The sequence below is a fragment of the Podarcis gaigeae genome, assembly GCF_964106915.1.
Source record: "Podarcis gaigeae genome assembly, chromosome: 1".
NCBI classification, from domain to species: Eukaryota; Metazoa; Chordata; class Lepidosauria; order Squamata; family Lacertidae; genus Podarcis; species Podarcis gaigeae.
The window spans coordinates 74,492,765-74,504,397 of record NC_139678.1 but is presented as its reverse complement, the minus strand read 5'-3'; the positions used below and the strand labels follow the sequence as shown (position 1 = coordinate 74,504,397).

Here is an 11,633-nt window from a genome sequence, read left to right as displayed (position 1 = left end):
CCCAGAATAATGACTCAACATTGCTGACCTTTAAAAAAAAGTGTAGTGTAAAACACACACACACCAGGGGAAAGTACGGAAAGCGCTCTTATTTTCAAGGATCAACTTCTGTTGCTGAAAGTTCTGGATGAAGGTCTAGGTCAATTCTCGTCTATTAACATGGGTTCATCATGTCCCTACACTGTGCACATTTGCTGTGGGAGAGATGAAGGGGAAGGCAGTACATCGGTTCTGTGGAACCTTCCTTTGAGGGAGTTTTTTCCCACCCTGTGAAAGCTACAACAGGACTGAAGTCTTACTTCCTTGCCACTTTCCTCCCTGCTCGCCCTGCTAAGCTGTTGTGATGTAACAGCTTGGAAGTCACATAACTGGCACCAATCTACAATACTGTCATCACCTGCTATATCCCTCTAAAATGTGTGGCCAGGAAACCACTTGAACTTTTCACAGGAACTCACTGGATATACAGCATGTGTGATAAGGGAACAAGACAGAGAGGGCTGGAAGCAGAGTGCCATTGTTTAAAAGGGGAGAGATCACGAAGACAAACCCAAGATGCTAGACCAGAAATATAACTTTATTATGAATAAACCTAGCCTCTCAGCAGCAGCATGACTCAAAACTGAGAAATAAATATCTTCATTATGCAGCAAGACAGACAGATCCACCCACACAGCAGGAGCAATAGCAGTGAGATCCATTCCTTGAGGCTTTAGTGCACACAAATACCATGAGCAAACCAAAGCCAGACAGAAAAGGGAGGTTTCATGTGTTTCTTCTCTTGAGTCTCATTCTCAAACGTGAAGCATTTGACCCAGTGACCTGATTCTCTCTTCATCTCTCCAGGCTGTTTTGATTCAAACATCTTCAGCATTGTGCCTGAATGTAGGAACAATGTATGGCAACTATTAGACCTTACACCGGCTGCAGAGCTAGTAGCAATACATTTGAGCATTGTGTCCTTGCGATATCATCTACCTACGTTTCCATTGTAGCTGATGCTCTCCAGATGTTCTTCCACTTTGGCAATAATTTCATGGTGCTTTTCCACAAAGGATACTCCTTTCTATCCTGACAAAGACAGAGCATTTCCCTACCAAGCCTAGAGAAGGAAGGAGGCTATTTGATACATCTATCAATATCCCATGACTAGAAATGGGAGACATATCTATCACCTTGCTAAGGAGTGCTCCACAGAAATAGATCAGCGCATTCAAAATGGAGGGTCCTTCTCCCTTACCTGTTTCCTGCTACCTTGACCAGGACCAATACAGTTATCCCTAGGAGATGGTAGCATTTGCTGCTAGGTGTGGGATTCCATTTTGGACTAAGAAGGCAATGCTTCAGTTTTCCACACACTTGCATGGCAATAGGCTATGCTGAGTTCCAGAGGATTTGCCTCTATTTGGAGTACAGAGCATTGCAGCCAGTCAAAGGTTTGTTTCATCCTGAAGGAATTTTTCCCAGACTGAGGGATTAGGATCAGTGAGAAGGTTGTTCCAATCAGATAGTGGTCGCGCTCTGGATCTTGTTTTGAGTCATCGTATTGAAATTTTAAGAGCTCATCCTACCATCAGAATTGGATTTTGGGTCAGCATACTGAGGTTTCTACCTGTCTGGACTCTGAATTCACTTAAAAAATGTGGTTAGAAGGCTTCTTGGCATAATGGTGAGTCTATAAAGGAATGTTTTTCTCTGAAGTCACTGGGTATGTAGCAGAAGTGTAAGCGGGGCCAGGGGAAAGAGGCCTCAGATTTGTACTAAGAAATGTAGGGAACTTTAGCAACTAGTAAATTGCCAGACATGTTACAGTGAAAGCCTTCTCCAGTGACCCAATAATTCTATTTGAGTAGGTATTCCGTTAAAGCAATACCTCTCCTCTTCTTGTTTTTGCTTCTTTCTTATTATATTTTTATTCTTCTCTAGCAAAATTAAAAGGCCACGCTAAGCACTTTTATCAGGAAGTAAGTCCTGTTTGGCTTGCATCCATCTAAGTCATCCTCAGAATAGGCCCACTCTGAAATCATTGGGCTGAAGTTATTCATTTTTCCCCCAGTGGGCCTGCTTCGAGTCTGATTAGTTTGATACAATATATTGATACATTCCATTTCCTTTTATTTTTCTTCAATCTAGATTGCCATTAAATAATAAGTATGCCTCTCTTGTCCAACATATGGGCAGCAAACACAAACCATTGTCGTTACTCTGGCAATGGATAGCAACACAAACCCTAAAAGAAACCGGGGCGGCCCAAATGATGCAGTGGCAGGTAGTCACTGCAGGAAGCCAGTTTGGCAGCTGCAGGAACAGGCGTTGGCATGAAGGAGGGAAAGGGTCAAAGAAACGTGTGTGTTAGCTGATAACATTGAGTGCGTCGATTAATGAGTGAAGCTCATCGCGCACAATCTCCAGGGAGTGGCGAATCTTCTGCGGGTTGTCCAGAAGCTCAATGCTGTATGTGTACGGGTCATACTTGACAGAAAAGGGACGCTTGATGTGCGCTGCATAGGCCCTGCAAGAGAGAGTGCAGAGATGAAAGGAGGCTGGCCTCGATAGGCTAGAACTCAAGGGCAACGGAAGACATGCTGCAGAAATGGAGAACCTCCTGGCCCTCCAGATGTCATTGAACTCCAATGACCATCACACAACCTCCAACACATCAAGGCAAAAATCCGGGACACTGTCTTCTGGGACCATACTTTCCTGTGAGTCATGTAACCCATGCAAGATTGCGGCCCTGAAAAAAAGCAATTTGGGGGGTGGTATGCTGTCACGTGACCCGGAAGTGTCTGCGGACAGCGCTGGCCCCCGGCCTATAGAGTGAGATGGGCGCACAACCCTAGAGTCTGTCAAGACTGGCCCATACGGGCAGGGGTACCTTTACCTTTACCTTTTATGCTCTCATATGTGCATTTTGGGGTGCCACGCAAGATCGCAGCTGTGAAAAAGTTCTTTTAGCGGGGACAGATCATGGTACCCAAAATGGCCGCCATGTTCTCGTGCAAAAAAAGCAGCATGTCCTGGTTTTATTGGGATGGTTGAGTTGTATGCCATTCTAGGGCTTCAGGTTCTCTATCCCTGATATACTCAACATTTCAAACAATGTCTAGGAATGTAGGAAGTCGTTGTGGCTGTATCAGACCACTGGTCCACCTAGCTCACAATATTGTCACTGCTGATTGGCAGCAGCTCTCCAGAATTTCAGGCAGGAATCCTTCCCAGTCCTGTCTAGTGATGTCCAGGATTCAACCTGGGACCATCTGTATGAAAAGCAGAAGGTCAATAATGAGAGTTGCACTCCAAAACATCTGCAGGGCACTAGGATGCCAAAGGCTGGTTTATCCTGTGCTAATTCATTACAGGGGACCGTAGCAAAGTAATTCCTGGAGCATGGTCTAAAGGTAACTTCTTCAGAAGACTTGCTAAGCAGGTCTGAGTCTGACCAGACCTTGGATGAGAGTCCACCTAGGAATCTCACTCTTTTGAGTTCTATGGTGAAGGAAACAATGGGATAGAAATGTAACAAATAATAATAAGTATGTTAATAGAATGCAAAGTAGAATAGCCGCTGGAGGTAGGTACCAGGAGCATACATCTGAGTATTATTGGACATTTATGCCTTGTGCATGAAGGAATGTGATTTATTCGATGAAGTATGGTCAAGCTCAGGACAGCTCATGCTGCAGCAGAGGAGTTGGAGGTTTTGCTGTAAGAATTTGCTATTGCTTGTGTTAGAACACCCTCTAGTGGTGTTTTCAATGACATTCAGCTGGGGGGAGTGAAAGAAAATGCCCACCTTTCCCCATATTTTTGGTTCTTGCTATATTAGAGCCTTTGACCTCTGAACAGATTTTCTTCATGTATTCTAGTTGTAAATATCCTCTTAAGAAGAGTCAGATTGTGAGAGTTAGCTGTACAACCCAGCCAACAATGAAATATCATTGCAGTAAAGTGTGTGTAAGTGTGCCCCAATAGTCCTTTTTGAAGAGAGAAATGATTCCTAGAGGGGGCAATTGAGAAGTAGCAGGGAGGCTGCTCATCTTTTCCTGCACCCTCATTTCCCTGCTGATATTGTCAAGTGGCTCCCCTGCCCTTCATAGACAGAAATTGTGCTCACCTTTTTCTCTGAGCTTCTTTCCTCCAAACTCTGGTTAAATGCTATGCTGCCCAAATGTGTTATCAGCTCCCTGGAAGTGTTGTGTTTTGTTCCTGTTTTGACATATTGCAGTTAGAGACTGCAATAGTTATCTAAATTTCTCATTTTCCCATTCTTAATTTTTTCCCTACAATCTGCAGCAATTTGCCAAGTTTTTAAAAGCCACCAGCAAATTTCTCCTAATTTTTATATGCAATTTTCCCTAATACGATGCAATTTTTTAATGTACGTACCCCCCGAATATATGCACCAAACCTATGCTGAGATTGCACTGTAACTTATCTATACTTCCTTTTAACAATCCACAGCAAAACCTTAGTTTTAACGCTTTTCCAGAAGTGTGTGTGAATGAGTGAGTGAGTGCGTGCGTGAGTGAGAGAAAATGTTCATATATTGGATTAAGAAGAAAATGTATCATAAATGGCATGCAGCAAGAACAGTAGAATATAGGTATGGCTACCACATTGCCCTGCTGATCTACCCAACTACCGTACTTTTCTGTGCATAAGACGAGGGGTTTTTTACTCAAAAATCATGTGAAAAACCGGGACTCGTCTTATACACGGATAGTGCATGGGGGTGACGGGTGATTGGTTGCAGCCGGGAGCAGGAGCTCATCAGCGGTGATTTTGTGTGTGACTAGTGGCTGTGTCAAGGGTTGCTTTGGATTGGCTGCCACTTCGACAATCAGGCATGCTATTGGTGTCTGCTGTTGGTGAGTGAGCAGGCGCATGTTGTTTTTGGCAACGCGAGCGATTGTCAGCATTTGTTAGTCGGGTTAGTGACTTTCTGCATTCCCCCCCCAAAAAAAAACGCTCTTCAACCCTGGGCATACCCCCCCCAAAAAAAAAACAACAGCTCAACAACCTTGGGCAATCCTCACCCAAAAGGCTCATCAACTCTGGGCCATCTCAAAACAAGTACCAGACTTTTAGGAGACATCTGAAGGCAGCCCTGTTTAAGGAAGCTTTTAAAATATGAAGCACTATTGCATTTTAATATTTTGTTGGAAGCAGCCCAGAGTGGCTGGGGAAACCCAGCCAGATGGGCAGGGTATAAATAAATTATTATTATTATTATTATTATTATTATTATTATTATTATTATTATCTCACACACACCCCAATTTTCTTAAATTTGAGTCCCCCAAAATATACATGGGGGCATCTTATAGACGGAAAAAAATGGTATATCTTACCTGAGTTTTGCTTTGGCATCACTGAAGCTCTCGGATACAAAATAGACTGGTTGGTAGGCTTGATCTTGATAGGGCTGCACAGCAGTAGAATCAGGCTCAAAGTCCCTTAGCTCTGGTTCATCCGACAAAGAGTGCTGAATGAAGGGAGGGAAATGCCAAAGTTTCTTGCAGGAAAACCCCTAAAGTGACTACTGTGACAAAGGACTAATCAATGGAACAGGAGAGCACAAGCTAAGAGGCAGCCGTGTGCTTCAATTTAGCTAGGAGGAATAGGTGAGCACTTACAACTAGCTCCCCGTAAGAAGAGAGGAGTCCAGCTCCATAGGCTTTGATGATTCCATTCTGTTTGCAGAGGCCAAACTCCACTGTGAACCAGTAAAGCTGGGAAATAAAAACAGGATCCCAAAGGAAGTTGGTTACTCAAATCTGTAATGACTCTTTTAAATCCATACATATTCAAGATTAGCTGGCCACATGGAACCTTTTCCTTTCACTGGGCATTTCATACAGTTATAACTAAGGAAAATATAGCTAGATTTGGATAAAGTGAAAGCAAAGGGTTTTTTAAAATAAATAAATCCAGAATTAGGGTCTTACTGTCGCAAGTTTTTCAATCTCCTCATCCGTTGCTCCCAAAGATGCAAGTCCAATGTCCTAGGAGCAAAAGGAATAATCTCATGAATGACTTTAGTTGATCACCCACCTTGCTCAATTTACAGCGCAATGCTATGCACGTTTCCTCTTAAATCAATACCATGCACTATCTAGTCAAGCATAGGCTGTGCTTAAAACACAAGGCATTTCACCTCTTGCTCACCTGGGAGAACTGTGCAAACGTTTTGTCTGCCAACATTGGTACATGCCCCAGAAGCTCATGGCAGCAGTCCCTGGCATTGGAAGAAAGACACTTAGTTAACAGCCGAGTCTGAAGCAGCAAGCCAGACATTAACACGTCCAAGTCCAAGAATACAGTATGATGATAGATTTGAGGCAATTCAAGAGCTAGTACTCACGGCTCTGGAGAGTGCATGGGAGAAGAGGCATGGCGGATGTACTGTGTACATTGAAACACCCTGAAGGCCAAGCTGGCTAGGAAGTCCCGAGCAGACAGGAGACCAGCTACAGGTCGGAGCTGGAACCCAGTTCTCTCTGAAATAGTTCAAACCAGTCTTTGTAGCCGAGTGTAGCATCTGAGCCACATTTTATAGAGCTTCTACCGCTGGCTGTATAGGAACTCAAAAAAACTAAATAATGCTCATAAATAATTGTGTATGTGCAACTTTGTGTTAGGGACGCGGGTGGCACTGTGGGTAAAAGCCTCAGCACCTAGGGCTTGCCGATCGAAAGGTCGGCGGTTCGAATCCCCGCAGCGGGGTGCGCTCCCGTTGCTCGGTCCCAGCGCCTGCCAACCTAGCAGTTCGAAAGCACCCTCGGGTGCAAGTAGATAAATAGGGACCGCTTTCTAGCGGGAAGGTAAACGGCGTTTCCGTGTGCAGCTCTGGCTCGCCAGAGCAGCGATGTCACGCTGGCCACGTGACCCGGAAGTGTCTCCGGACAGCGCTGGCCCCTGGCCTCTTGAGTGAGATGGGCGCACAACCCCAGAGTCTGGCAAGACTGGCCCGTACGGGCAGGGGTACCTTTACCTTTTACCTTTAACTTTGTGTTAGAAGAACAAGTAGAGAACTTTCCCAGCCTGCATCGGTACTAGAATCATTTTTTAGAAGTTTTTAGGTGTTTATCATTTGCATGCTTTCTACCCTGAGTCAGACGCAGGATGGGATATTATTTTTAATAATAAATAATTAAAGCAACATCAAGTTATCTAAGATATCAGTCACCGCAGAAACTGCCATGGATACGCTTTAGTTGGAATTGTTCATTTTAGAAATCTGGCCAAAATTATATTTCTATTTCCACAGGACTCTTCCATTACGCTTTTTAATGTTTTGCAAATTTGTGCTTATAAGTTCATAAGAATACTTATAGACATGTGGAATTCCCTTGAGTCCACTTTCAAGTCCTTTCTGTGTGTGATGGTCTGCATATACTGATTGACAGTATTCATAAGTGACCCCAATCCATTTTAAAAATTATTTTATGAACTTGGGATTTGCCTTGAGTCAAGGCAGGGTGCCATGGGGGGATCTGGGGCTTGCCTGAGGTCAAGCAGGATCTACTTGAGGCAGGGCCCCCAAGCCATGAAGTGGTACTTTTCTGGAACAGACACTTTTAGAAAATGCTGCAGACAAGCATCTAGCAGAAACAAAATTATGTATCTAAGCTTACTATATAAGAAAAAATGCCAGGGTGTGTGGAGAGAGAACAGTGGCCTAAGGAAAATGCCTGGAGGGCATAGAGGGAGAGCTCTGGGCCTAGGCTTCTGAACAAGAAGGTGTGATCTTACCTGCAAATTCTGCACCAAAATTAAAATGGACATGCCAGAGTGGAACTTCTTCTGTGTGCAAAACACATGCTCTACTGCTGAGTTATAGCCCCAGGTTTGTATGAATTAATGCTAGTGGTATTATGCTTTAAACAGCCATGTATTACATCATTTTGTAGCCTTTGCCCCTGGATAATGAGCAGTGCTCATGTTTATAGCCTTTACTTGCACAAACCTTTTCAGAATGCTTGCAGGTTGCAAGAGGTTTCATTTCAGCTCCAGCTGAAAAGGGTTTTCCCAACCCTCTTCGTCATTGTGAAGAGCAAAGCCTTTTCACTTCAGAAGCAAAACTTGTTTGAGTCCTCACCTTTTAGGAACTGGGAAACATCCTCCAGCTGAGGGATATTATTTTCACTGTAGCCACTGTATCTCTCCAATAAATGGAAGGCATCCAGATGTTCTTTGCAGGCATGAGTGGGATAGAGACTCTTCAGTGTGCTGTACACCTCCTTCCTTCAGAATGATAAGAACATAAGGAAAGCCCTGCTGGGTCAGCCCAAAGGCACATCTAGTCTGCCATCCTTCTCCTAACCGTTAAAACTATTTTAGCTGCAAAATACCAGTTTTACTAACCCAGAGTGACTGTGAGTGAACGTTGCCACCCAAAGACCCAATGGAAATTGTGGGGTATATAGCTGGGAGTCTACTGATTTGTGCCGCATCTGGCAGAAGCTAGGAAAGGTGCATTCATACTCACCAGGTGGTAATCTCTTCTGCTGTGTATTCCACTCGAGGAATTGGGTCACCACTATAATAGGTAGTAGTAAGAAAAAGAACAAGGAGAAGGGAGACAAAATAGCAATGCAACAAATATTAGGGGCCAATAATGTTTAAGCTAAACCTTTGCCCACTTATAACTGAGATGGAGTATATAGCTAATGCATGTCCAAGAGACAAAGCAAGGTTTGAACAGGATAGACAATATTTAAACCACAAAGCTAACACACAAAGTCCCAGCCCAGACACAAGGTGGTGCAAATTTACAATGCAGACCAGGCCCTGTCTAGGAGGAGGAGAAATCTGCGGACTAAATCTTTGTGACTTTTGAAAGTTCCTTTTAAAAACAAGTAGCTCTTGTGGTTGCAGAGAAATGTAAGACTTCTAGGTATGAGTATAGATAGAATAGTAAGGAACAGTAGGGTTGTAGGACACTGAAACAGACTAACACCAACACACATGATGCAGATTAGCTTGCCCCATTTAGATTATAAGGGGCACTTCAGGATGCACAAGGTAATTCAGTACCCTTTAGCACACTTAAAACACCTTGATTGTTGAAGGGTGATAGATAATGACAATAAAAGGGTAGCTGTTGCCCCGCTTGGAAATAATGCTGGAAATACTGGTATTAATATAAGTGTAATCAGGAAGCTCAAACAAGTACGCTATGCCATACTGTTGAGGAGAAAGTGTGCAGTCATCAGGGGAATCAGCTAACCTTAAAAAAATAAATGAATCCTCCCCCTCTTTGCTGTCATTTCAGATATAATATAAATATGAGAAAAATAACAAACTTGTCAAAATGCCTTACCAAAATAAAGCTCCCTTCACTCTCTAGCATGTCCTCCCTGTCCAATATCCCCATTTCAAATACTGGCTCCTTTTGAAAGTAAAGATTGTTACAAAAGCATCCTTGCTTTATCATCATTTCAAATTCAAATGTAAACTCATCTCATTTCAAGCAGCTGTTTTGTACCATCTGGGTCTGTTTTTTGGCCACCTCCAAGTTATTGGGAAGATTTAGGCCAAGGACAATGTGGTGGCCTTCTGCCTTGTGAAAGGTCTCCAGAGTGGCCCTGGGTGTTTCCACATTACGTATCGCATGGGGGAAACATTAATATAGGTGGTATGTTGTATAAATAGATAAAATGAATGTAGCAAACATATTTAAATTCTAAATCACAAATACAAATAATGGGCAGCTGATTATTTATTTTTATTTTTTGCAAATACAATAAGGAAAGAATATTTAAATTGCCATTCTGTCCTGGATCCCTCTTGGTTTTGAGAAGAGAAACCAGCCCTGAAGCCTCATTACAATCTTTTAATTTGAGTCTGAATGCGTAACAAATGCCAAGAATGCATAGTTTCAGCAGCAGCATCCCAGACATGGGGCAAAGAAGACACCATATGTATCACTGAAATGGTTGCGTTCAACAATTCACTTCTTGGGTTGCTTATCTGTGTTGCAATGGACCTTTCAGGGATGACTGCAAAAGCTCTATGGAACTGGCAGCCATGAAGCACTGAAAACATGAAGCAGGAGAGTGGAAGGGAAAAACCAAGAGTGTGGAAGGGCAGAATATGGAGAGCAAAGAGATAAATAAGTGTATGCATGGAAGTCTCAGCAGGTGAGGCTATGCAAGGCAGCAAGTCTTACTGCTTATAGTGGAAGGCAATTTCTGCTATCATTTTCCTTCGTTGCCGATATACTTGATCAGAGAATCCCTTGGAGGAAAGAACAGAGCAAGAATGTTACCTCACATTTTTGCACTGAACAGTTGTAATATTGACAATGGACAATTTTTATTACAGGTTGTTCATGGTTAGACAGGCAAGGATGCATTCACCATCAGTTGCGACTTTGTTTAAACAAATAAAAAAGCACCTCCCATGTTTTCTACTTAGAGTGAATAGGCACTTCCAGGTCAACTCAATGTATTCTTCTCATCTTCTTGAGAAGCTGGAGTGCAAATTAATTTATTAAAGCTTTAAACTGGTGAGCATGAGATGTACCTGCAAGCCTGCAGCCGTTTTGCTAGAAATGCAATGACAGCTTGCATTTCTGTTCAGTCTATTCAGAAGCATAGCAAGCCAAGCTATCCCACGAGGAGACAGCTAACGTGAGTTCAGGCAGTGAGGAAATGTGGAAGAGGATTTGGGAAAGAAGAGTTATTCACTCACCGGGTGATCCAGATCCAAATCAGGGTCAAATTTGGTGACCAAATGGTGACATCTATCTAGCTCAGAGATTTTTCTTGGAAACCAATGAACTAAAATCCAAAAGGGTGAGGAAGAGGAGGGAAGTGAGAGAAAAAATAGCTTGTTATAGGAAAGAATAAGAAAAGGGGTTTCTAATGGAAATACAGTATGTACCGGTAATTTCCTTCCTTTCCCAGATAAACTATTCTAATAGTAGCTAAACTATTCAAATTGTTACACAGAATTTCAAGTAATTATCTGTTATTTGGATAGCCAGGTGGCTGAATGGACGGGCCGGTTGGTTGGTTGGTTGGTTGGTTGGTTGGTTGGTTGGTTGGTTGGTCTATTATATTAAACTAAGGCTTCAATCCTGTATATACATATACCTTGGAATAAGCACCACTGAATACTTTTGAGTAAACACACATAGACTTGTGCTGTAAGGTTGTCAGAAATATACCATGATGTTTCTAACCCTAACCCTAACCCTAACCCTAACCCTAACCATCTTGCCTCTAACAGATTTGCAACATTCAAAGGTGCATACACCAGTTATTTCTAATACCAGTCTAAAAAACACATGCATGGAGAAAGGTTTTGCCCTTGGCATTTTTCCTTTCTAGAGATTATCTCCATAGCAGTTATATATGAAAAAATCCTTCCCTTGTGCTTTGTTAACCAAGCTTACAGGTTCCTTACACTTGTCTTCTTTTGTGCTCCTAACATCTTCTGAAACCCTCTTGAGAGAACTGATGAGGGTGCTCAGATCAGAGCTGTGGAGTTCACATCGCACAAAGTATTCCAGATCAACAGAGCCCTCTCGCAGTTTCTTACTGTGCCTCGTTTCCAGGTGATGAATTTTGGCTTCAAATGTCTTTAGAGAGACAGGGAAGGAAAAGCAATATATTAAAATA

General features: G+C 42.8%; 1 protein-coding gene across 2 annotated transcripts in view; it reads right to left on the bottom strand.

The window, feature by feature from the left end:
- Nucleotides 1-556: 556 nt before the first annotated feature.
- TH (tyrosine hydroxylase) overlaps nt 557-11,633 on the bottom strand; it is a 532,003-nt gene continuing 520,926 nt past the window's right edge. For both annotated transcript variants that reach the window (XM_083721940.1, XM_083721939.1), the window contains exons 3-13: nt 11,419-11,593; nt 10,702-10,790; nt 10,178-10,245; nt 8,495-8,545; nt 8,105-8,250; nt 6,368-6,503; nt 6,172-6,241; nt 5,952-6,008; nt 5,640-5,735; nt 5,355-5,488; nt 557-2,512 (exon numbers count right to left, since the gene is read on the bottom strand). In XM_083721940.1, the coding sequence (XP_083578066.1) occupies nt 2,353-2,512; nt 5,355-5,488; nt 5,640-5,735; nt 5,952-6,008; nt 6,172-6,241; nt 6,368-6,503; nt 8,105-8,250; nt 8,495-8,545; nt 10,178-10,245; nt 10,702-10,790; nt 11,419-11,593 (1,182 nt within the window). In that variant the 3' untranslated portion in view covers nt 557-2,352. The remainder of the gene's footprint in view (nt 2,513-5,354; nt 5,489-5,639; nt 5,736-5,951; nt 6,009-6,171; nt 6,242-6,367; nt 6,504-8,104; nt 8,251-8,494; nt 8,546-10,177; nt 10,246-10,701; nt 10,791-11,418; nt 11,594-11,633) is intronic.